This window comes from Cyprinus carpio, chromosome B7 (assembly GCF_018340385.1).
Source record: "Cyprinus carpio isolate SPL01 chromosome B7, ASM1834038v1, whole genome shotgun sequence".
Taxonomy (NCBI): Eukaryota; Metazoa; Chordata; class Actinopteri; order Cypriniformes; family Cyprinidae; genus Cyprinus; species Cyprinus carpio.
Window position 1 is genome coordinate 15544421 of NC_056603.1, and position 27376 is coordinate 15571796.

General features: G+C 37.0%; 2 protein-coding genes across 4 annotated transcripts in view; both read left to right on the forward strand.

Annotated features, from left to right (window-relative positions):
* The window catches only part of LOC109113481 (tumor protein p53-inducible protein 11-like), a 37756-nt gene extending 26798 nt beyond the window's left edge, over nt 1-10958 (forward strand). For 2 of the 3 annotated variants that reach the window (XM_042727501.1, XM_042727502.1), the window contains exons 4-8: nt 4376-4434; nt 4641-4689; nt 5281-5371; nt 6926-7027; nt 8122-10957. In XM_042727501.1, coding sequence (XP_042583435.1) covers nt 4376-4434; nt 4641-4689; nt 5281-5371; nt 6926-7027; nt 8122-8255 — 435 coding nt within the window. In that variant the 3' untranslated portion in view covers nt 8256-10957. Of the gene's footprint in view, nt 1-4375; nt 4435-4640; nt 4690-5280; nt 5372-6925; nt 7028-8121 lie in introns of all 3 variants that reach the window. The other variant, XM_042727504.1, reaches the window with a different exon arrangement.
* Nucleotides 10959-12344: 1386 nt separating this feature from the next.
* Nucleotides 12345-26395, forward strand: LOC109113482 (CD82 antigen-like). Its single transcript, XM_042727505.1, has 9 exons — nt 12345-12495; nt 16523-16594; nt 18364-18436; nt 22139-22263; nt 22572-22646; nt 23632-23729; nt 24072-24246; nt 24804-24887; nt 25192-26395. The coding sequence occupies exons 2-9, from the start codon at nt 16532-16534 to the stop codon at nt 25267-25269; spliced, it is 771 nt and encodes a 256-aa protein (XP_042583439.1). The 5' UTR covers nt 12345-12495; nt 16523-16531; the 3' UTR covers nt 25270-26395.
* The last annotated feature ends 981 nt before the right edge of the window (nt 26396-27376 follow it).

Genomic DNA, 27376 nt, shown 5'->3' on the forward strand with positions numbered 1-27376 from the left:
ATTGGCCCCTCACACTCATCCTGAAGCCAGCATGCAGTCACGTTACACCACCATGATTAACCCACAATGAGAGCTTATTGGCATGACTGCCCGCCTTATGCTCAGTGCTATTAAAACTCATGGGGCTTTGAGGTAGACCACATGAAACATGGGTGCATTGTGCATCAAACTCTGGGTAGGGTCACAGAGAAAGATCAAAGACAACATCCATTGAGGGGCAGTCGCCTATCACCCTCTGTTTCAACAGAGATGGCTCAGACAGCACCATAATGGCTGGAGGTGTATGCATAAATGCAACTCTTCATGAGCTTTATTATATAATAAAGGAATAGTGTATCAAAAAGGAATAGTTCATAATAAAGGAATAGTTGAATTTTTTCGTCTGAACAGACTTTGAAGAAATTCATCATTACATAACTTGCTCACCAATGGATCCTCTGCAGTGAATGGGTACCACCAGAATGGGAGTTCAAGCAACTGATAAAAACATCCACATGTAATCCACTTAACGTCTTGTGACTTGAAAAGCTGTGTTTATAAGAAGCAAATCCATAAAGATTTTACTGTGAAACTGTTCTTTGTCTGTGCATATTTTTCTTCAGATTCAGACGAGACGGCCTTTTCACTTGAGAAAACAATATTATGGAGTACTCATTTGAAATTAAATGATTACAGAGGACTCATTTGAAATTAAAAACATCTTAATGATGAATTTGTTTATAACAAATATGCAGCTTTTCACTTTACAAGGCGTTAATTTGATGGACTGGAGTCATGAAGATTACTTGTGGATTTTTGTGATGTTTTATCAGCTGTTTGAACTCTCATTCTGACGGCACCCATTCACTGCAGAGGATCCACTGGTGAGCAAGTGATGTAATGCTTAATATCTCCAAATCTGTTCAGATGAGGGAACAATTTCATCTTGAATGGCCTCAGGGTGAGTATATTTTCAGCAAATGTTCATTTCTGGGTGAACTATTCCTTTAATAATTTAACAGTTTCACCATTTAAAATAGATTTTATCCATTACTTGAAGACTTGCGCTTTTACAATATTGATTTTCTGTCCACCAATTAACATGATAATGTGCAACATGATGTGTTTGAAGCACTCTGTTTAATTTCCACATTAGCTTGTCACTAAAACAAGCTATCAGACCAGTTGCTGCAATACTGCGGTCAGACGAACATATTGTGTAGCTTCCGCCATTACAGGTCTTATGAGAAAACGGAGTACTCCCTGTTCCCAGCAGTTGTCGGGATGTGTTAACCCCCCAGAAAAAAAGGAGCGAGGTGTCGATTGAGTGATGGTCTCTATAGCACAAGACATGCTCTTGTTTCTCAGTGCGACATGCTTTCTGAACACTTTATCTCTGAAATCACTTTCCTCCTGAGAATAATCAATGGTGCACCGTATTAGCTACTGCTGTTTTCTGGGTAAATACAGCTGCATTTGTTCATCAAGTCTCAACAAATTGCTTTGGCAATATCAGTTGAATGAATGTTCCAAGTCTAGAGATTACAATGAGCTAAATCGGTAGAACTAAATATTAACAAAACAGAAACGGCTGATGTCAGCTTGTCTATGACATCAGTTTTACTGTAAGCCATTACTGTTTCTGTTCTCCTGAGAGGCTAAAACAGTTTCTGTGATACACGCCCCCATACAAACACACTAGACTCGGGACACGGAACACTTTTTTTACGCCCCTTGGGCCAGGCTTCGGGACAATTTTCACGTCATTGTTCAGACACGAGCCGGGCCTCGGGCCTGTTTTAGGCTTCTCCTTATTTTTATATTTTAGACATCCATCAATTAGTGATAAAAAAAAAAAATTTGGCTCGGTTGAAACATGTTTTGTGCTATCGTGACTGTCAAGAGCGGCTCAACGAGACGGCAGAAAGCGCATCATGTTTTTCTTTATTTTATAAAAGCACGTTTTGTTGATATTGTGAGTGCACAAAAATTAAAAGTAGAGTCTTTACAGTTATGAATGATTTATTACTCTTATGAGCAAAAATGATGGCATATCCACTGAAAAAAAATGCAAGTGATCGCGCTGGCGCCTCCATGTCCTGCAAAGCGTGCTTTAGCTTCCACTTTCCACACAAACTATTGGATATAGCGCACATTTATCTAGGTTTAATGTTTAAACACTGTTATATGCTTGAACTGTTAAATATCTATAGATTTTATTTTAGGAAAGTCGTGATGATTTGAGAAAGCTAAATTGATCAAACATAGGCTCACTGTCTGCTGCTGGCCACTTGGTTGTTACTTTAAAAAATAAAAACATATTTAACGAACAAAAAATGCTCCAAACATTTTTTTTTTAAATTAACTTAATAAAAAAACTAAACAAAATATAATCACTTTGCCATTACATCCAAAACTGGACTATTTTAATAGCTAGAGCAGTAGTATAAGCTGTTTTGGGAGAAGGGAGAAAAAAGACAGGCTCAGGTTGGGCTCAGGCCGGTAATTCTGATAAGCCGTTGGACACGGGCCGGGCTAGGGCCTGAGCGTCTCGGGCCAAGGCCGGGCTAGGGCCTAAGTCTGAGGCCCGTGCACGGCTCTAAAACACTCTTTGTACTATAGGGTGCACGGAAACGCTCCTTTTTTCTTAAAGGGGCCTACAACAAAAAAGAAAATGCTAGCACCAATCAGGACCGTGCTTTGAGGGCCACAGCAGTCACTTTACAAAATTACCTTCTGCTCACTTTCCATCACTTTCTTGCTTCCCTTATAAAATGGCCTTTAGCCAGGATTTTAGCACCACAGCTTCCCATCAGAAACGGATCAGGTTTTCATCAACACTAAATTACCCATGCTGCGGAGGCTTTAAGTGGAGAGTGGTGGAGTAGGGAGATGGATAGAGCCTTCTCTTTTAGGGTGGGAGAAGAAAGAGAAAGCCTGCATGTTTAATGGCCATTAGGGCTTGTTGATTTTTTTTTTTGTTTTAAGCCCTGGAAGCCACATACATTATTTTGAGCTAGAAATGGAAAGGAGCAAAGTAACATCATTGTGATAATTTCTTATAGAGCACATCGAATTAAAGATGATGTCTATTTATGCGTTTCAAAAATATGTAAAATGTACATAGCTACTGTATATTTGCCTACTGATTTCCTTAAGCACTTTTGACCCGTCAATAAGCCTGCAACTGATGGTTACTATTGCTAGGTCTGACTTGCTTTCTTGTTAATTAAGAGTTTTTAGGCAGACGAAGATAATAATGAATTGAGTGAATTATCTCTGGGATTATTCAAGAACAACCTATAATATGAATATATTTTTCATCTAGAACAACCATGAATTTAAATATAAAATGAGAAGGTTTTCAGTATATTTTTAGGTTTTATTATTTGGTTTAAAGAACACTAGACAAGAGAATTTTTTTTAAAATACATGGCAGATGGCAATAGTTGGCAGGGTAGGATCAGTCAGTTAAGGTTTCTAAAGGGGTAGTTCACCCAAAAATGAAAATTCTCCCATTAATTACTCACCCTTATGTCGTTCCAAACCCATAAGACCTTTGTTTATCTTCGGAACACAAATTAAGATATTTTTGATGAAATCTAAGTGCATTCTGACCCTTCATAGACAGTAGTGGAACCATGCATATTGAAGACTGACACAGAAGAGAAGAAATTGTTGAATAAAATCGTTATTTTTGTATTCTTTGCTCTCAAAAAGTATTCTCGAAGCTTGAACAACCGATGTCACGTGGACTATTTTAATGATGTCCTTACTACCTTTCTTGGCCTTGAACGTGTTAGTTTCATTGCTGTCTATGGAGGTTCAGAAAGTTCTCAGATTTCAGCAAAAATATCTTAAGGTCTTATGGGTTTAAACGACATGAGGCTGAGTAATTAATTATGTTAGATGCAAATTGCTTACTCGTACATTACCCAAAGAAAGCATTTTATTGTACCACCTCCAACATTCTTATCTGCGTCTGTCTGATTCTGTGTGAAGGAGTTGTGCTCATCTGTGGACCACAGCCTGGATTACGAACACAGAGCCATCATTGTGAAACCAAAATAGTAAAAATAGACCTATTAAATCAAAGCAAAACTCAAACTTTCCTATCAGTCCCTTCAGATTCTACACCAAAGTTTCCAGTTTTACAAAATAAAACTGTCCTTCTGTATGGTCGATTCAGTGTGGCAGGCTCTGATAATCTGATAATCCTACTTTTGTGAGTCAGGCCTGTTTTCCTAAATTTGACATTTTCCTACCATGGGCCTCTATTTTTTCATGCCACCTTGGTCTGTTTATAGAAAGATTGTATTGTTTATCAAAGTCATTAATGTGTCTTACATGTGTTATAGTGTTACATGCTAATATTGACATTTCTCTCATTTTGCAGATCAGCCAGATGTTAGGTAATGAGATGAAGTTTGCTGTGCGTGAGCCCATTGGTCTCCGGTAAGACATTCTCTTCATATCAGACCACCGACTTGGCTCGTCTCTGTCTTTGCATGTGACATCAGACACCCTACTAATTTAATTGCTCCAGTGGTCTGTGCAGTTTTGTTTTTTGCCAGTCCTTGAGGGTTCTGATTGTGGCTCATTTGTGTCTTATTAGAGGCCAGCTGGTTTGATGTGTTGTGTCTTTCCTTGTCTCGTTGCAGGCTCTGGCTCCTCATCTCTGCAGTGCTGTTCACATCCACATCCTTAATGGTGAGCAGTTCACACAAAGTGTGTAACAGTTCATGCTCCAAAATGAAATAATGCTCACTGTGTTTTGTTTAATCATTCACACTACTGTTCAAAAGCTTGGGGGTAATTTTTTTTTAAAGAAATTAATACTTTTATTCAGCAAGGATGAATTATTTGATAAAAAGTGACAGTAAAGGCAATTATAATGTAAAAAAAAAAACTGTTTTAAATAACAATTAGGCTATTCTTCAAATAATCTTTAAAAAAATCCTGTTTTCAACAATGATTATCATAATAATAATAAGGAATTTTACTTGAGCACCAAACCAGCATAATATAGACTGGAGTAATGGCTGCTAAAAATTCAGCTTTTTATGCAATTTATAAATTTAAAATACTATATATTAAAATAAAAATGGTTATTTTAAATTGTAATAATTTTTCACATTATTAAAGTTTTTATTGTATTTTTGATCAAATAAATGCAGCTTCTTGTTTTTCTGTCATCTTAAAGGATTTTTTATTTTTTATTTTTTTTTGCAGATTTGCCACCTCTCCCTAGAATTCCTTTAACATTACATTCATTATGTGACCTTCTTCTCTTTGTTGTAGGCCTTGGCTTTTCCCAGCCAGCTCTATGAGATAATATTTGAGATCACAACCTCGAGGATCTCCATCAGACTCTACGGAGGAGCCCTTCTATGTATGTTCAGCTTTATAGGATAAGGTTTTTGAGGAAGAAATTTTAACACTATAAGGGATGATAATGACAACAAAGTGGCCTGTTCTGACTTAATTAAACATACTCTCCATTGCCACAAAAATGTAGGAACCCTTTACTTATAGTGAATTCCACTATTTTATGCATGTAAAAGTCTATAATGAGATAAAGTAATTAAAAAAAATTATATAAAAAAAATAAATATTATTAAAAAAAAAAAGGACAACCAAAAAAGTATGGCATTTGTAAACGCATTGAAGATATCGTTCAAATAAAATGCATGTGTATGTATTGGCCCGGTTAGGATACTTTGTAAAACGGACCACCTCCATGTGAATCATCATTTTGGAAAGGGATGTTTAAATGTGCATTTCTCCACATACCGGTGGCCATGTCACATATACATGCACATCTATACACTTTCACTTTTTCCACTCCATCTCAATTTATACATAGCAAATGCATAATGTAAAAACATTTGTGCAGGTCTGTCTCCCACTCACAGGAAATATTCATGACTAGATTCAGAGCTTTTCACTGCCAGATTAGTGTATGATTTCAAGTGGTATGAATATTTTACGCCTTGGTTTTAAAAATGGATGAGTCCGTACAATTCCATTTATCCACATATAGGGCAGGGCTTTCAGAGTGCTGGGCAGTGCTACTGTATTGGGACTAGTAATGACCCCCTGCTGGTCCCAGGATGCTTCACAATAACAGCACATGCCAGGCTCACCCCGTGCTTGAGCTTACAGTTAGCCGTAGGAGGTCTTGTATTATAAAAGATTGCAGAGGTGGCTTATGGGTGTGTGAAAGAGACTGTTTTGTGGAAATAAAATCCCTTCCCTCCCTGTGCCCTTATTTCATTATGAACGGCAGCCTATTTGTCTTTTCTCTATAATAGCGTAACACAGCCTCTAATTCAGCATAAAGAAGTTTTCCCTCCCCAATTTGTTTAGATTCCAGCCTTAACCAGTGGGGGATATAGAATGTTATTCTAATGTGATTACACACATTATCTGTCCGAGTGCTCATGAGTGTGATTCTGCAGCAGAGCCATTGAAGCTTTGCTGCATGTACACATAATATTAGTATGGACATTTCAGAAGGGCTGTATTTAGCAGTCTAGACCCCTCACTGAGTTCCAGTGGTCTTTATACAGTGTGACACCTGGTTTAGCTCACAAAAAAATTATACCCCTGTGGCGATGCAAGGTGTGAGTGTTCTTCTGTCACATCAATGGCCAGTTCGATGGTGGGAATTACTCAAGCAAGACTGGAAAAATAGTGCTGGCAGATGGCATTGGCAGGGTTGAAGAAACAGCTACTCTCTGTGTTATCTGTATCCGCAGTGTGGGAGGAGATCAGAAGGTCTCTCTGCGCCTGAACTGAATCAGAACCCACGGCAGCATCGGTCCTCTGATCTTGAGCCAGATTTCAAGCTTTTTAATTCCGTGCCTAAGTGTTTGGGTGTTTTGGATGAGATTCTGCATTATATTTAATAGATAGGCCCCCTTTAATGTCTCTTTCTCAACAGGTATCTCATTAATTCTGTGGAATGGCTTGTACACAGCAGAAAAGGTCATCATTCAGTGGACGCTACTTACGGAAGCGTGTTACTTCGGGGTACAGTTTCTAGGTGAGAAAGGTTTTTTTTTCCCTGAGAACAGTGGGCAGACAGTGCTGAGGGATGTGAGAATGGAAACTGACATTTAATCTTTATTCTAGCCTTAATTAAGGGACATTTAAACTTGAGGAAAATTTATTTAAGCCACTTCAGAATATTAGCAGGGCTTAATAGTAAGTTTTTTAAATGGTTTATTTTAAACCTAATTATTTTTAACGTATTTTTATAATTGTCAGTTTTTTTTTCCTGCATATTTTATGTATTTGTTTTTTTTTTTAAATGTTGTTTTATGATAACTGCATAATAACTATAAGTTTATAATAACTTGCTGGAATACAGTGCAAAGCATTAGAATTGTAACACGTTCTCAGGATGATTACAAGACTGACAAGTCAATATAACCTGAGGATCTGTCCTGAAACTCTCTTGCACTGGCCCTGGATCATTGGGCCATCCTTATTGTTGAGCCCTGACAATGTCTAGAATACTTCTTGTTCTTTAGGCTGTACTGCCCTCTAATGGTAACAAGCTCTCTTTAAAATCCAATCCAAGCACAAGCTTCAAAGGATTAGATGTCAAATTAAAACAATAAACTTCTAAAATAAATATTGAAGAAAGTGATTACACTTACTGTATTTACGACTGTCACACATAATAAAAGCCTGGTTGTAAAATTTCTGAAATAGAAGGTACATGCATCTATTGGTTCTTTACGATTAGATTCATATTTCCTTTCTTTTTTTTTACATTTTATTTTATTACTCATTTACTTAGTTGTTGGTAACATAATATTATATTATTTTTTGTTTTAATATAAATGTAATTTTTTTTTTGTTATATCTTTATTCATAAATCCAATCCGGCCTTTCCCTTACAGCATTGTTTGTTGCTACGACAAGTGTTTCCAAAAGAGGGCAGTATGTTGTTGCCTTTGATTGCACATATTTTTGAGTTAAATAGGTTTGTAAATTGAGTGTTGTAGCTATGCTGCATGGCTATGCTGTCTTTTGCTTGATGTCTATATATGCTTCAGACTACTACAATGTCTGACTTTACAAACTAGTCTTTATACTCCTTTTTCTTTCTTTTTTTTTTCTCTCCCCCAGTGACGTCCATCACCCTCTTGGAGATGGGCACACTGTCCAATGGTGCAATCGTTCTTCTTCTTAGTGAAACCTTCTTTCTCTTCGTCACCTTGAGTTACTATCACCACCTCGGCCGGCGCTCCAAAAAGGTCTGAGGGAGGCCAGCTATTTGTTAGATGAGTAGATTGGATACAGTAGTACCACTGCCTGGACCAAATGAATTTACACTTGACTGAAAATCAACCTTTTTGTGGGCAATTTCCACTTTATGTAAGTACAATAACTGGGTATTTACTCTCATTAGATATAGAGGGCCACAGATCATTAATATAGTTTTTGTTACATTAAGTTCACTACAGTGGGTATAATTATTTGACAGCTCACTTTTTTGTGAAAGCATTTTCTGAGAATTTATTGTATGTAGGGAAGATTTATGACACACTTATAAATGTTAGAGAATCCTAAATGTGTCAGATTAGTTTGCAAAGATGCCTGCAATTCATGTCATATTAAGTAAGAGTTTAGTGAACTATCTCTATGTGGTGTGTTGTTCTATGGCAAGAATTTATTTTATAATGGTACTGGTTTTATCCATCAGGCAAAAAAAAGCATAGCATGACACAAAATGCAACAATTAATACAGGAGAAAGGGTAAAACAAGAAATAGCATACATACAAAATTAATAAATGCATAAAAATTTGAATCCGATATTACAGAAATACAATTGTTACTTTAACTTGTAGTTACTAACATTTCTAATAGAATTATTTCATTCATATTATTACCTCTGTAATTCAGGTAAATTGCAGTTAAAATTCCAAAGTGAAGACTTTGCAAATACATTCCTTTTGAATGTAAGTTCCCAGCAGTTAATCTTGTGATATGGTGAGAATAATGGATATAGTATTAAATGGTATTTAACGTATGTATGTCAGAAAGTACCTTATTAACTTTGTAGTTTTAAATGTATTACTGTCAAATGCAGCTCTGTGTCGCTTCTAACAAAGAAATTCTTCCCGTACCAATTCAGATGTAAATTTTTAATGCTTTACATACCTAATGGACATTTCCACAAATAGTGGATAATAAATTTGCTTTTTGTAAACTCCCCTTTACAGAGAATAAGTCAGTTGAAAAATCTTTTAAGGATTCAGATTTTTCCATGTTCTGATCTCCATGTTTTCATGACATTCAAGCCGCATGTTAATAATGGTTTCACTCTTGCAAATTTATCTGTATGTATTAAAGGGACAGTAGTGCAACTTTTATTTTTATTTTGGTTCAAAGCTTCTGTGGAACAAAAAAAGGAGTATCTTAAAAGTAGTTTATACAACTGATTTCAGATGATGGTTTCTTTGTCTCGTCATTGACAGTGAACTTCAGAAAATTTGCTGTTTTTACGGAACTATTCTTTTAACAACTACCATTATGCACAACAATTGTAAATTTTAGAAGTGTATGTAGTACGATATGCTTTATGCCTTTAGTGATCATTGCATGAAATCAACAATGCAGATCAACAGTAGCGCTAAAATGTAGCACTTTTATAAATCTAAAATGTCAGATTATATCAGTAAAAGATATAATCAGTGAATAATACTTTTGTTCAACTTCCACAAAGTGTTTATTAAAAATTAACTTGGCATGTTTATTCACCTTTTATTGTCACTATGATGTAGCCATAAGCGAAAGTGGCATTTCTTTTATCTTACTACCAACATCTGGTCCAACATTAGCAAAAGTTAATTGTGGATAATAGTATAAATGATTATTCTATAACTAGCAGGGGTTATTCCTAATAAGTATATGCTTCCATCACTGAACTGTCATTTGAGATGTGGACAGTCACACTGCCCTTCCAGAGATCACAGATACTGCTTCCAGTCAAACACAAATGGCTTTATTCCAAAGGGAAATCAGAGGATCATATGAATATGTGCTTTGGAAAGGGCAAGTTAGACAGCATTTCAGACAGAGGAGGTGTGGTGAACCCATTTCATAATTCTGTATTAACTGCAGTACTTCAAAACCAAACTGCTGTTTGTTTATTTATACTGTACATCTCTCTTGAGTTTATTAGCAAAACAATGGACCATGATTTAATTTAAGTCAAAGCACAGTTTACTAGACTCTGTATCTTTTTATGTCACTTTTTGCTTTGTAAATATTTGAATGATTCAGGAATGTGTAACACTTCTTAAACATCTGTAAATTTGCAATTGTATTTGTTTTTGAGAAAGATGATTGCAATGTTAGTTTTTAGAATATTTGTTAAAATGTATGACAAGTACGTATCTCGTTTTTGTAGAGAAACAGTGAATGTGCTTAATAAATCTATAACGTTTTTCAAATGGAAAAAGTTTTCTTGAATCATTGACTGATTTCTACCCACAGGAGCTCTGATTCTGATCTGTAGCTACAAGTTTTAAAATCAGATGAGGTCTAATATGTATCATCACAAACATATTCCCTGAGACCACTGAACTATCACAGAACATGTTGTATTATATATCCTTGGCTATATAATTCTATTGAAAAAAAAAAAACTCTCAAGATGAATGGTGCTTTCTCTTTCAGTATTCAGTGTTATGATGACTTGGAGTGAGGTGCAGGTTTGTTAGGTACTTACTGGCACAGCTTGCACTGTTTGTGTTTGGCTCAAATAACTGTGGGCTTCCCCTTGTTAGGACTTGCACTTTTGTTTTGTGTACATGCTGTTATCTATACATGCAAGAAATTTGTACCCACAGCATTTTAGCAGATGATATTCCTCAGAGCAAATGCTGCTTTCACTTTCTCATTGACATTGGACAGCAATATTGAAGCACATATGGATCTGTAAAATATATTGTCCTGTATCATATTAACATGAATATATTGCCAAAATTACGTACTAGGCAATAGCGTATATAGTTATACATCCTCTGGGTAGATGAAAATATACGTTTATAATGTGTAAAATCCCTATAATAATAAATAATATGTATATGAAGATTTTATATGTTGTAGAATGTCAACAATATATATTTTATATATGCAATTTTATTAAAACAACATTTATACAGAAATCTGTTTATGTTTTTGAAAATGCATGCCTTTTTCATTTATTTAATACTTACTTTTTGAGGAGTTTTAGGATGGATATGTGTGCATGACATACATGTCCAAAAATGTATTACACATAGTACACAAGCATATATTTGTATGAGATTGCTAGATGTTTTAATATATGGAATGTACATATATTTGCAGCTTAACTGTCCTGAATGTAATGCTTGTATCTTGCCCGAGTAACTGTGGGTGTTGGGGTGGTTAGATTTTTGTCTACGTGCTGTCTTTTATTTAGTATATATAAAAAGACTGCATCCACATTTCAGCTGCAGCAGATGGCGTTTCTTAAGTGAATGCATCTTTCACTTTCATTATTGGCTGTTGATGACAGGTGTGAGTGGGGAGCATATTTGTTAGGTATTGGTCCAGCTCAACTGTTCTAATGCATGCTTCAAGTTCAAGTAATTGGGTTTCCCCTCTGTTGAAGCTTTCACTTTTATTTTATTTTCCCCCCACATGCTGTCATTTATGCTTCTGCATGTATTCATTTTGGTACATGGCATTCTTTAAATGAATGCTAGTTTTCTCATAGACGACTTCAAGTGTGAAGCCAGTTAATTAGGTAGTGTCCTGGACAAATTCTTGGTTGAGACCGAGAGGAAGATATTGAGTTGGCTTTTGGGTTTGTATTAGGCCTATTTTCTTTGCTATCAGAGTCAACAAACATACAGCATCCATACAGTCTGCAGTTGTAAACTATCTATACTAGAAGATGTCTAGAAAAAGAGACGTGAGACTAAAGTGAAAGTTAAAACCGGTTCTTTCTTCCCCTGTGGTTAAGATGCTCAGGATGTATCTTGCTATCTGCATGAAAAATACATTCTAAAAGGGCACTTCATAAGCATTTCAAATGCTTTCCAGTTGGAGGTAAGGAAACCAAATGGTATTGGTAATTAACTTTTGTTAAGCTACACAATTTTTTCTTTCACACTTTCGCTGAAATTATTTAAATCTTAAATTGGGTCTGAAAATATACATTCGCTTATGGATCACCCGACGCATTTTTAGGGGACAAAAAAGGGAAAAAAGTTAATTTTGTTTGTTAAACATAACTGTGATGAATTTCAAAGATATTTTGTTGATGTCTAAGCAGTTCACTGAGGCCCCCAAGTGGACAGTGGCCCGCTGCGCTAATACTCATCAAAGCCACTTGGTGGAGATTGTGAGCAGCCTTTATCCTTCAACTCCAGACTGCTCGCTCGCACTGGACTCAAAAACGCTGGAGGAGACGCGCAGCTGACATCTATTGTACTTTTCTCATTTTTCCCATCCCGACACAATACGTGAGTATTTTTTGAAAACATAACCTTTTATGTAATGATTGTAGTATATCTTATTCTGAATATTTCGTCAGGCTATAGCCTACATCTTTAACAACTGAAGATGGGAAACTGAATGAAATGAAAAGTTTAAAAAGCCTAGAAAAAAGTCATGAATTGGTCAATTAGATCGTGTCCCTGCTTGTCTTTCCCGTTTTAATAGCACAGACAGTTTTAATGTTTTGACACAGATTTTCTGTGAGTATCCTAGTTTGTGTGTTAATGCAGTAAAAGTAAGCAGAGTTTACAATTGTCGTTTTTTCAACTGTTCTAATAACGGTTTCACTATTCTAGTTTGGATTTAATTTCCTATTCGTAGTTTACTTTTATAAAACATTATGAAAACATGTCAGGGGTTGTTTATTCTCCCACTCAATTGTCATAATTTCGCTTTCAGTTAAAAATGTAATCCTTGAGCTGTTATTATCAGTCAGGATAAGAGTGTTTACAGTGTAGGCTATTATAGTCATCAACATAGTTTACTTGTTAGTTTTGTTCAGGGTTTTGAGAAATCCCGTTTTCCTTGCCTGCACATAGTCTGTATTTTTCCGCTTTAAAAGTTTTTTTAGGGAGCTCTCTTTGTGAGGATGGTTTAATTCACTGGTTATGAACTGTAATGTGAGATCTGTCGAATGTAGGTCAAGTCGGTTTACAACTGTAAGTGATTTGGCAAGTGAATTGAAATACACTTTTTTTTTCTGTTTGGAGACGAATAGGAATTTGATTTACACACTAACTGTGTTTGAATCTGTCTTTGTCTACAAATTAGGCTCTGTGATTTTAATGATTGGATTAAAGGGATAAAAGGGACCAAAAAATAAAAATCCTGTCTGTCATTACTCACCCTCAAGTTGCTCTAAACCTGTATGCTTATTTCTTCTTTTAAAGAAAGATATTTTAAAGAATGTGGGTAGCCAAACAGTTGCTGGTCCCCATTGTAATCCATAGTATGGAGAAGAAACAAACAAACAAACAAACAAAAAACCTGTGGCAGTCAATGGTGACCAGAAACTGTCCCCTTAAAAATATATTGATGTTCATCAGAGGAAAGAAATTCATACAGGTTTGGAACAACTTCGGGGTAAGTAAATGATAAAAGAACTTTCATTTTTGGGTGAAATTTCCCTTAAGTTGAACTACAAATCTGTAACCTAATGTAAGTTACAAAACAATGCATTGATAGCCTAGTAACAGTAATACATTATACTTCTAATACTTTGATGATTAATTTATATAGAAGTGCAGACCAACCAAATGATCTGGTCTATGATATCCACATCTATATTTTTATAGCTCCATACTCTTACTGTATGTCAACAATCATCTCCTCTGTGTTTACTTTAAGGTCACCAGGAATTTTAGCATGAAGTTGATAAAACATAACAAACAAGAGTTTCGCTATAACAACTAAACAATAACACTTTCTTTTGGATTACAGTTCCAGTTTGCCTGCATTCCATTAACTTTACTAGGGGATGTTTCAGACACAAACATTGGTTCCTCCCTGTTGTTAAAATATTATAGCTTTTCTAAATCATAATCGTCATTCATCATAAAACTAGTCAACTTTAATAACCCCTCTGGGGCATTTTAGTAGCTGCCTGTGCAGCCCACTTTAACACGACTGGTGCCATCAAGTTGGTCTTTGTGTTCAGGTGGAGAGATTAACCGTCCTAATGAATGTAAGCCTTGTTTCTGCCTGAAGTAACTGTGGATAGCCCAGTGGGCTTCCCCTTATTTGTGGGTTCACTTTTCTTTTTTCTGCATGCTGTGAGGAGTGTGAGACTGTTTAGTGTCTCAAGAGGGGACACTCTGCACCCCTTCATGCCAGCCCACTTGATGGTTACTATGGCAAACTGTTTGGCATGCAAAAGTTCAAATGAAGTTGTTGTGGAAGTGACAAAGACTAGAAGGCCTTGAATCATCAGCTCTAGGCTTCATTTTATAGCTTAACCGATTGCAAGGAAGCTCAATGGCATTATATAAAGCACACTTGCTCAATCAGCAAAGACACTTGTGCTTTTAGTAACAGATTCCATAACACTTGTGCACTTATATGTTTACTTTGGATGTTAAAGTTGCCACCCCTGTAGGGATGTCATCAGTTTGGTGGTAACTTCAAGGCTACAGTGGGCTCCTGAGTGTGTGGAGTTTCTCCTTTTGTTCAATTTGAAAAGCGTGACTGAAAGCCGCCATTGTTGTGGTGGGAAATCAAAGCTGGTTCTATCTGTGTGAGTGTGGGGGAGGGTGGCTGGAGATCGGGGTGTGAACTAGAGCCCCAGTGTACACTGGGTAGATGAGCTGAATGCTGATGGACTTCAGAATGAGGGCTGAGCCTGGCTCTCCTCAAAGGATAATTGTAATTGCTTAATAGATACTCTCAAAGTGGCAGTACTCATTTCGCAATCTTTGCTTTGCTTTTCAAGTGATTTAAGGTTATTTTCCTGCTAAAGCAATTACAGCAGTGAAAAGATAAGATAAACTACTACTGATAAACAGGTCTTCTTAATATATATTGCCATGTCTGTGCCTGTGGTGGTGTGTTGGCCTAATTCAAATTTTAGAGCATTGTGACACACTTTTTATCTGTTTAACTGAGGTTGGATACATGTGTGTAGACATAAGCTGTGACCTTCATATGTGGTACATCAGCTCAATGTTGGCCTTGATCCAAACCACAACAGGGTTATTATCAGGGGTGAATTTGTTTATAACCCCTTTTTGTTATGTCTTGTGTAAGACGTTGTACGGACATTAGGAAATTTGCTTAAGTTAAAAATAAGGCCTTGTTTCACTCTGCAGAATAAGAAGGAAGTGCAGGTAATTTGATTCCACAGACTTCGGTTGCCTCTGAAAAAAACATTACAATCTCTCCCATGGTAGAAAAATATGAGAGGTTTTTAATTGAGCTGGTTGGCCTCTGCTCAGCAGCACTGTGCTTGTTTCTTTAAAACTAAAATGAAACGAGCAAGTTAAACATGTTTTAAATTGTACTCCTGTCTCACAAGTTAAAAAAAAATTCATGTAAGTTTGCTTGTGAAGTTTGAAGTTTGAATCGGTTACATAACTTCAAGAAAAAAAGACTAAGAAACTCTGTGGACAGACATTGGCTTATGGGATATTTCGGCTCCTTTATCCACTTTTATCCTCTCTTAGACACATTTATCCAAAGCAACATTAACTGAAGTCTGTGATAGTATTTTTTTAATAAGTCTATTATGGTCACTACGGTTGCATTTATTTGATCAAAAATACAGTAAAAAAGATTTAATTTCACTGTAATAGAGGTTCTTCCGATGTAGTATCTCTCATATAATATCTCTGAGAGGTGGGATGAAAGTCCATCCATTCATCTCCACTGTAAGAAAGCTTTGAATGAGCTCCTGTGCTTGTCCATAAATGGCTCCTGCAATAGTGTTTTCTCCATCTGTGGCCTGATCCGCTTTGTGTTGTTGCTCTATATCTGCTTATCATCACTCTCTGAGGTCATATATGTGCCAAAGTGTGCCATGCAGCACACCATCAGTCCCACAAATAGCACGAGAAGCCTGTATAATACTAACCTATTAATGATAGCAGGAATATGGGTCATCGTCAAAAAACTGTGGCTACAGCCATCACGCAGTCCAGAGGAGCGTATTGAGCGATCCTGTGGAATTTAGATCTGTGTACTCCATAGATTTATCTGATGATTACAACATGCTCTGTCTGAAGGCAAGGGGAAGCGGTATTGAATATTTAAACTGTAGCAAACATATATATTAATAGTCTATGTGCATGATGAAAACTGTGTACCTTTGTTTAAAGATTCTATTTTTTCTGTTAAGCTCTCATCACTAATCTTTCCAAAAAAAAAGTTTCTGTAATCCTTACAGTTGTCTGTTCATTTCACTGAATTAAACATGTTGCCCTTTTGCCATTTCTCTTAATCTATGTATTATATACACTGATCCTTAATTTACTGCTGTTTTTCTGTTTTGGGTTTTTACAGGTCAACAAAATGGGGAAAGGATGCATCGCTGCCACCAAGTACTTCCTGTTTCTCTTCAACTTAATCTTCTTTGTAAGTTCCACTTTTTAGTTTTTAAAGAACAAGTTCAGTTATTTCAATCATTTGACGTGCTTTGATTTGTGCTTTGTTATTGTTCCTTGATTAGGACTAATAAACCTCAGCAACAGAATGTTAGCATTAGATGTAACACTTAGAATAAGGCTCAGCATTTTTTTAATACACTAAGTATCATGAACTAATAATACAATGTTTTTACTGCATTTATTAATATATAGTTTAATGTTAAGATTAGATTAGGGCAAACTTTTCTTGGAAGGCTTTTGAAACATTCTACCAAACCTTTTCCAAAGCCTGTTTCTTTTTATAAATTATGCTTTTTAGCTCACTCATAGCTGGTGTCATAGTATTCATTACATTAGTTTAACACTGATATTCACCGAACCAGGGCTCACATTCATATAAATAAGTCAATCCTGTTTACCAGTTGATGAAAAACACCAGCAACACATGTTTATTAGTTGTAGGTGTGCCATAGCAGTCTCGCATCTCTCTGTCACAAGAATGCACTCCAGATATCATCCAGATGAAGTGTTTGCCATTTGTTACCCAGACAGTTTACTCTTCTCCATTTCAGAGAGAAACAGCCTGCTCTCCCTTGTCATTCTTGGGCTTGTTCCATGTAGGAAAAAAAAAGAAATCTCTGATCCAAGTTTATTCTCCGCAGACCTGGGTGCTCAGGCTCAAAGAGTACAAGAAGAGCCCAGTGATTTATTCCAACCATTTGGAACCCAACCAGTGCAGTTAAATGAGCCCAGGAAAATGTTTAAAGAAGTCAAATATATAACAGCATAATTAGGTCTTATGTGTGTGTTCTGATTGGCAGTTTCTAGTCTTTCCACTTCCATTTATTCAGTTATTCATTACAACAGCATTTTATATTATTTAGAAAATGCTTTCATCCAAAGCGACTACAGTAGATTAGTACATAGAAATGAAACGCAGAGATGTTTTATAGATGTTTTTATTTTAGCAATTTGTAGGATTTGTACTGACAAAGAGCTGTGTGCTGAAATACATTGGTTTGAGTTAAATAAAATAATCCATCAAGAACTGTTTCTAAGTTTACCTTCATCACTGTTTTTTCTGTATTTCCATGCACCTTATTAGTGAAGTTAAACAAATATACTTCTTTATATTATATAAATAGAAAAACCTGACCCCTAATCTAAGAACGCAAAAGAACTTTACTGTGAGCATATCACAGCACTTTTAGTGCTCTAGCATGCACCCCTAAACCACATACCCCAGCATATGCCCTGGTGTTAGGCATAAGGAGAGGAGATGGAGCGCTTGTCCGAGTGGATTTAGGGAAGGCTGTGGTGTTCTTGAACTCATGGAACATCCGCTGAGCTCCCCCTCCCCTCCTGCCACTGCCACGCAGAAGCACAGCCCAATCAGTCCCAGATGTGAGCTGAGCGCAAAGCAAAACTGGAACCTCACAGTTAGATTAGGCAACAGTTCATAGCTTCCTATGGGCCAGGATTAGTGTGTTTGTTACGTACTCACACACACACCAGCACACAACCTTCCTGACTTACTTTCAAGGAACACATTAATAGACTAGATAAGACTAGACACTAGACTCTCCATCTTTAGCTCTGTCCAAGAGATTTGGAGTGAACAAGTTGCAGCTTGTAAACTGAAAATTGGGGCCCCTCGTTCCCCTCCTGTCCTGTAGCACATGATTGAATCTCTACTTCTTTTTTTCTTTCCTCTCTCTTCCTCTGCCCCCCTGTCTTTTCCTTTTTGTCTCTCTACAGATCTTCGGAGCTACGATTATGGGATTTGGACTGTGGATCCTCCTAGACAATCAGAGCCTCATTGCGGTGTTGCGTAAGTGTCTGCATAAAATGTGTGCAACTAAGAGAAAACCATAAAACATCATGCAGGCGAACAAGCAGGAAAATTATGTTCCTAATAACCTAAATCTACTTTCCTGGCCATTTTCTCTGGGATGGTTTGAAATGCGTTCACATTAATCTAAAAGGCTATTTAATGCCCCGTGGGAGAGTTCTTTTGCTGTTAGATGGTTGTAGTAAAATCCAGAGGAAGCGATGAGAAGAGCTGGTTGTCGGCCTTGTCTTTTTATGCTCTCATTAGTGAAGTTTTATCCCATTCTACCTCTGAATAAAACCCCCTGGGCTCGTGTGCCAGTGACTCAGACCCACTTTTACAGGGGCCATCTGTCTCTCGTTTCATTTTGTTTGATGATCACTGTTAGTCTCGTCTTAAATCGCATGATTCAGGCTTTTGGACAGATTGTCCATGATGGGCTCTGTGTTTTTCATCACCCCTTCCCCCCCACACACTTCTGATCTGTTTTCCATCCCAGAGGCCATTGCAGGGAGCTCTAGGTCACCGGGTCTGGGTCTTACAGACACATGTTCACAGCTGGCTCCGGATCAGCTATTGAGTTCACGGCTCTGTGCGCGAGCCAGGCAGGGCCTGTGTGTGACATAGCACGTCTGAGGCAGTCTGCAGGTGCTCCCTCGCTGCCACACAGGCCTCTTTTAGTGGCTGTCTCATTAGCATGCATCACGTCAATGCTCAGATTAGGCCTCTCGATGCATTAGTCATTTGAAAGAACAAATTAACACTACTGAGCAAGTGTATACAAAAGAATGAGGCTCTATCTGCCTCTGTCAGTTAATTCTAAGTGGTCTTAATCTATACTGCAGTTTAAAAGTTTTAAAAGTCTCTTATGCTCCCCAAAGCTGCATTTTTTTTTATTCAAAAATACAGTAAAACAGAAATAATGTGGGATAAGATAAAACTGAACAGAGAACAAAAGCTGGTTTGAATGTATTATATAAAATGTTTAAATATTTACCTTAATTTTGTTCTTTCTCATAGACTAACTAATAAAATTAGAAGCCATTTTATTCCAAATAAAACTGACTAAAATTAATGCATATGACTATTGACTGAATTTTATTTTAGTCTACAACATAAGGTTGTGTGAAAATGAACACTGCTCAAAGCACACTGACAGTCCTCAGATTTACAGAACCATTACAGTAGCTGACTTGGAAAGGGTCAGAGCATTTTAAAGGTTGTCTTGCAAAATGTAGTGAGCCTGACCCAAGACTTGAACCCAGTCTGAGTGGTTGCGCCATAAAAAGTTTTAGTTTGATTGATTGTTCAGAGCAGAAAACTGATTTAAAAAAGTGCAGGCTTGCACCATAGCATGATACCAACAGCAGTGAATCTGTCAGCCTCTCGTATTCCTCCTTTGCACGTCATAATTCATCTGACAGACACATTCCTGCAGTGCACAACGGCTGCTGGCTGTTTGTTGGGACTCCCAGCCATGCATACAAACTGTGAGCCCATCGTAAAAAAAAAAAAAAAAAGTTTTCTGAACATCATTGTTTCTCTAAACCAGATGCCAGTGGCCTTCACTGGCTCAACTGATCCCTAGAGGATTTTCCTGTTTCCGTTAGACACCATTAGGCACTTCACCAGCATGGGGTGGTTTTAGATTTACAGTACTGAAGCTACAAAGGCCCACACATTCAAAACTGAAATGCAGACATGTTTTATGCTTTTATTTGCAATGTCACTGCCCATTCTTGGGGTTTGTGCACTGGATGGAATAATTGAAACAGAATCGTTGCGTTCATTGAAATTGGCCAAATGCTTTGAACTTGGTTTCTGCTGAGCATAGTGGTTGCATATAAAAGGCATTTGCTTTGTTAAGGAAAATGTTCTTGTTCTTTATTCTGCTGTTGTTTGTGGGATTGTTATGGCGACAGATAATTTTGATAATATTTACCATATGGCACAAAAGAGCCTCGTCCCAGTATCTCCATTTTAAAACTCTGACATGTTTTTTAATTGCATTAACAGCTGTTTACTGATTAAGTCAAACATTTCGAAACAACCAATTGCTGTGAATCTTGTGAGATTTTTTTTTTTGCAATGAACAGAATGGCCTGAAATGATTTCAAAATAAGATAACTCACTCCACATTGTTCCTTAGGATGCAGGATTTGTTTGCTTAATTAATGCAATCCGCTGGTTCTTAGTTTCCAGCGTGTGGGTTTCCCAGTATCCAGTTCTCTCTTAATCATTAATTACTAAATAGCCTAAATTATGTAGACTGTGACTTCTCAACTGTGTCAAAAGATGAACTCATTCTGTTATTTGTGCTTTGACGCATGCTGTAATCATCAGGGTCGAGATGGTCATCTCATCTAAGTGCTTGGTTTCGTAATGATGATTGCATCGGGTCACATTGTATCCTCTGCACCCAGTCACACTGTGGTATTGTTTGCAAGGCTGTCTGTGGTAATGTTGTTTTTGCTGGGGAGCCACTGAGGTATTTTGAGGCAGGATGATATGACAGAGGCTTTTCAGTCAATATGCATGAAAGCCTGACTGAAGCAGGACCAGAACACAGTTGGAGAATGTGCTGCTGCTTTGAGGTGAAGCCACAGAATGTCTGACCCAACTGTTCAACAGCGTACAGTGAGCATCGCCCGGTACTATAGGCCTTCATGTCTCAGTCAGGATAGCACGGGAGACTTGCCAACCCCATCTCAACATTACACAATGCATATTCATGAGGACAACCCGAGACTGTATTTACTGGCTTGGAGTATTTGAGACCAAAATTAGTTTTGGGCATGCAAAGTGACCAGCACTAGTGCATTTCATTAGGTAGAGTTGAAGTGGTTGTGCTAAATGTAAACCTCAACAGACCATAAAAAAGTAATCGTAAAAAAAAAAAAAAAAAGTTACTTCATTTATTAATGTTAATTTATAAATATGCTATTGTTTCTTGTAAACATATGTTAATTTATACAACTTAAAGTGTTAAAAATGTACTCTTACGGTTTAAAAAATTTGGGGTCAGTAAGACTTTTTACTTGTTTTTAAAAGAAGTCTCATATGGTCAACAAAGCTGCATTTGTATGTTCAAAAATACAGAAGAAAAAATTTTATATTATGAAATATTATTATAATTTAAAATAATTGCTTTCTATTTCAATATTTTAAAATGTAATTTATTTCTATTATGGCATAGCTGAATTTTTGTTACAGTTAGTACTCCAGTCTTAAGTGTCACATGATCCTTCAGAAATCATTCTAATATGTTGATTTGGTGCTTCAGAAACATTTCATATTATTGATGTTAAAAATAGTTTTCTGCCTAGTATTTCTGTGGAACCATGGTACTTTCTTAGGATACTTTGATAAATAGAAAATTCAAAAGAACAGCATTTATTAAAACAATGTGAAAGTCTTTACTGTCACTTAATAGAATTTAATACTGTATAAAAGAGAAAACTGTTAATTCATAAAAGTCATACTTCAGTCATACCCCAGAAATTAGCAGGAATCAATTTTAATAAATGATGCAAAATAATTTTTTATTGCTAATCATGTTAACTATTGAATTGACCAATTTTAATGTGTAGAGAGTGTTATCAAAGTGTGGAAAATAATTGAATTACTGTTATGTTTACTTAATCACTGTCACAATTATGATTAGTTTGTAACCAGAATTACATTTGTATTTCTCACTAACAGAGGATTCATCCATGGTCCTGAAGGTGGTCTCTTATATTCTGATTGGCGTGGGCTCATTCTCCATGCTTCTGGGATTTCTGGGCTGTCTGGGGGCTATCTATGAAATCCGCTGTTTGCTTGGATTGGTAAGATACAAAAATGCACAAATGTTTAGCACAGTTTTTACCATCTATCCTAATTTAGTTGCTGTTTGTTTTTTGTAAATCATGTTTTTTCTCATGCAAACTTGAAGTACAAAAGGAACTTCTGCTCTCATGTGTAAATTTGCTGTGCTGAGCAGTTTCATGTCACATGACCCGAAAAGACTGTACTGAACCAGCTGTTGCGTTTCTGTTGCACATATGTGCTGTACATATGTGAGACTGACATATGTGGTGGGGGGCGTGCACATGAGTCTGTGATATCTGAATCCATTCTCTTTTTCTCTCTACAGTACTTCACCTGCCTATTGCTCATCCTCCTTGCTCAAGTGGCTGTTGCCATTCTCATCTACTTCCAGCGGGATTTGGTGAGTGAGTGAATGCTCTAATGTGGCTGCTGTAAAGAGATAGTTCACTCAAAAATGACAATGTAATCATTTACTCGCCCTCGTATCGTTCCAAACCTGTATGACTTGTTTCTTTCTGTGGAACACAAAACAACATATTTTGAAAAATGTCTCCAGTTCATAAAATGAAAGTTGTGTTGGCCCTCAGTGATCTCCAAAAATCTTCTTCTGTGTTCCACAGGAGACAAAAAGTCATACAGGTTTTGATCAAGAAGACAGAATTTTTATTTGTGGTTGAACCATCTCTCAAAGCCTAGCATCAAAATATTTGTGTGAGCAAGACACTTAGGGCTTGCATGCATGTTAAAATGCTTTGGAAAAGTTGAGGTCAGACCTCCATGTGTTCCATCTGCCAGCAAGAATTCATTGTGAAGGTTTTGTTTAGAATTCTGGCTTGAGCAGCATAAAATGAGGTCAAGAGATTTTCAGGCGCTGAAAATGAAAATATACTGCCCCCTATCGCATATAGCAATAAATGCATGCATTTCAGGATTGCCATTGTTGAACAGACTTTCACCATGATGACCCATGAAAAAAATAATTACATATGTTGGACACAGGATGAGGACGAATGTACACAAACACTTTTGCGGCCTCCACCTAGGTCAGGCAGCAGCGAGTAGGGCGCATCTAAGCAGGATATGCAGTAAATCATAAAGTATTTAAAAACAAGTAGATCATAGATGTTGTCCTTTATTTGTTTATCTGTCATCTTGGACATAGATGCAAACCGGTTTGGAGATGAGATGAGCATACAGTTGAAGATTTGCAACACACGATGCAACACATGCTTCTCTCATGGGAAAAGATTTGTGTAAAACAAGTGTGTGAACGTTCTATTTTAGAAGCTTAGTAACAAATGTTTCCTCGGTCAGCAAAGTCAGTCTCAGGTCAAATACCTGGGGCTAAAAAAATAAACCACTGACCCGCTTAACTCTCATTGCAGTTGAGGAAGGAGGCAAGCGAAATTGTGTCCAAAATCGTGGTGAACTACCCTGGACAGAACAAAACCGCAGAGCAGGCCTGGGACTACCTCCAGAGAACAGTGAGTATGAATGGGCGTAGCTCATACATTGTCTTTAATTCAGACTAGAGACGTGTATTATATGTCCTCTATGTATTTGAATGTATTGCCTTGAAAACCACTCTGTTTCTGTGGGAGGTTCAAGCTCTGGAATGTAGAAATGCTTGTTAGGTTGTCAGTTTAGCCTTTTTTTTTCACTGGAAAAGTGTATTAGGCTGAATGCTGCATATGTTTTAATAGGAAATTTGTGGTTCAAAGTGCTAATTAATGATTAAGATGCTAGTGGGTTGAATAATTCTGGTTCATATAATCAAGCCAACAATATCAAATTATTCATGCCCTGTTGTTTCTTCTCTGTGTCTAATGCAGTGTTGTGGCTGGAATGGACGTCAGGACTGGGATATGAACCTTATGATTAGTAACAGTTCACTGGAACTGTACCCATGCTCCTGCCACAATGCTTCCCTCTCACCAACTAACGTGGCTGATAGCGGCTTCTGTCAGGCCTCATCTAATGATTGGCCCATCTATGAGACGGTATGGGAAATATTGGTTATCCATTAATCATTTTAATGTATTAAGTAAGTCTCAATTTCTCCCTAGCGTTTTGTGTAATTCTGTGTTGTTAACGTGATAGTCCGCCCAATGGAAATGTGGTTCCAAACCTGTATGACTTTCCTTCATCTGTGAAACACAAGATAAGATATTCTGAAGAATATTAGTAACCAAACAGTTTCATTGATTTTCATTGAAAGGTTCAAAAATATGCTTATCAATGGGAACTGAAACTGTTTACCCAAATTCTTCACAATATCTTGCGTTCCAATTAAGTCAGTTAGTCATACATGTTTGGAATCACATGAAGGCGGTTAAACAGATGAATGGGTGGAGTATCCTTTGTGATAGATAAATACATAGTTTTGCACACTGCGGGCAAATTCATTACACACGCCTGGGGAAGATGATGACTAGCAAATTATATTTCACATACTTCTCTCTTTCATAATTTTATGAATGTTGAGTAGCATGAATTTGGAAATGGGTCTAGTTCAGGTGAAAGATCTTATGACAGAGTGTTTTTCTGTCTTCATCAGGGCTGCCTGGAGAATGTGGGGAGCTGGCTCTTCACAAATTATGGAATTATTTTGGGAATCTGCCTTGGTGTGGCTGTCATTGAGGTATGTTGTATGTCTTCCGCCCTAGGCCGCATGAACAATACGCTTCTTCATTACTAAGAAATGCTGGGGTGTTTATTATCAGTGACGTTGTGAGATTTCCAGAATACAAAACAAAACAAATCTGTCACTGGGGTGGTACCTTTTTAAAAGGTATTAATATGTACATTTATTTGTAGCATTTCTATTTAGGGGTACATGAGGAACAAATATGTACCTTTTAGCTTTTGTATCTTAGGGTAATGGCCCAGATGACAGTTTTCTGTAGAACAGATTGCACATTTCTGTTCTGTTCTGTTTCTTACAGCTCCTTGGCATGATACTTTCTATGGGCCTTTGCAAGAGTGTACACCAAGAGGACTACACCAAAGTGCCAAAGTACTGAGGAGGAAACACGGACACTTGCACACAAATGTATCCAGTCCTCCCTTATTTACGTGGAACAACAGATCTCCCTCTTTTTCTACAGTATATACAAAACATAAACTTTAGGGTTATGTTTAGTCATGAGGTTTCACTCGATATTTAATCAGATCTTTTTTAGTCCAGTTTGAAAAGCCCATTGTATGGCAGTCTGAAGTGTAGAACATGAAAACTGCCCACATAAATTAATGAAAAGCCTATGATGAGTCCTGGAGCCCCTGAATGGTCTATTTATACAACAACACTCTTTAACACCCAGGCTGGTCAGTTTGCTTTGATATTTCTTCATTGTAGCAACCCACACTATGAGTTAACATCCTATTAAACTTCGGTTTATGCTTTATAGACAACAGAAAAACCACAAAGGCCTGCTTTTGTTAAATCAAGGGACTTTTCTTTAGAAATTTAGCGTGCATTCTTTTTGTGGAACACATAGACTTACACAATTCCCACTCTGCCCTAGTGGCATGTCCCGAATAAGAAAGCTGTCTGTGTTATAGTCCATCATGTATGTTTGTGCACCAGTGTTGTTTCAGGTTGCTTTTGTTTATTTTTTATTAGTGTGTGTGTATATATTTTAGATTTCATTTGCATGTTGATTTTGACAAGTCTAGGGAGTCAAACTTTTGCCTTTTTTGTACAGATGATAAATGTTATGTCTTTTCTACATGCTTAATTTGAGCATATTTGTAAGGAAGTAAAATATAAAGCTATTCCTTGATGATGTGAACCAAAATGAAATTTAGCCCCCAAAGGTCACTGCAGACTTGATTTTTATTTTTTTGCATTGCTCCTAATTTAACTGATTTTCTCTGGCACCACTACGACTTTAATTGTATACTTGCTATGACAAGTATAAATGAAAAAATGCTAATAGTGTTTTCTGTCATCTGTAATAGTTATTTTGCATATGTAAAACTTTGAGTTCTTAATAAAAGGTACACACTTATTTTAATGTTTTAAAAATCTTTTTTTTAAATTCAGGGAATACAGTCCCCTACCAAGTAATTATGAAATGATAGAAATATTGTAACTACATGTACCTTTCTTAAGCTGAATGTGTTATAATAAATAACTCACCCAACCTATTTGCTCTCTTTGTTTTTATCCACCGTGTACCTTTGCAAGATCTTCACTAGGTGGCAGTACAACATCTGTTCTAGTTAATGTGAACATTTAATTCAGAATGATTTATACCCTGTATTAGTAAACCATCAAAAACAAAACTTAAACATAACAAATCTTATCCTGGTTTTTGTTCATGTCTGCAGGCAAACGGTGGTTTTCCTCAAGGGGTCATCATGGTGGTCTGTTTCTCCGTGTTTCTATGAAGTGTTAAATGACACGGCCCACCCTTCGTTCTCCCTCAACAATAGAGGGTTCATTGCCACCTGCTCGCTCCCTTCACATCCGGCCTGCCCACCGAGCTCCATCCTGTTTTCACAGAGTCTTGCCCAGCTGCCACACACATGCATACTCATGGATAACTTTTCTTTTTTAGATGTATATGTCCAATGTTTTGGAGAAGAAAAATTCACACAAGTGCTGCATCATGACATGAATTTTCTCTCTGAAAACCTTCAGTGTGTTTTTTTTTTTCTCTTTAACCTGCACATTTAGATCTCCATTAATCTATGGTAATTCAGTTCAAAGAGGACATCAGTTTCCTTTCCCATCCTTCCGGTAATGCTCTGCTCCAGGTCTCCAGAGCTACACTTGTAATTATAATGGTGATGGGCTGACGTTGGAGCTGAGCTGTCTTTTGTCAGAAGGCAGTTTGGAATATCGCTCTGATCATGTTCTGCCAGCCCGCCAAACAACAACAGCTGCTGCTCTTTGCTCTCATAGACTGCAGAATTATTTCATTGTGTAGCTGTATACAGTTGTTGAACACTGGCTTTTTTATGAAGTAGTCTTGAGCTATATTTACAGTCTCACATTCTCAAACTGAGCTCAGTTTTGTAAATTAAATTTAGTATTACAAATGTTCCTAATGTTTATAAATGCATAAAGAGAGAAATATTGTATCATAGACTGATGGTCACTGTAAGAAAGAGCAGCTGACAGGA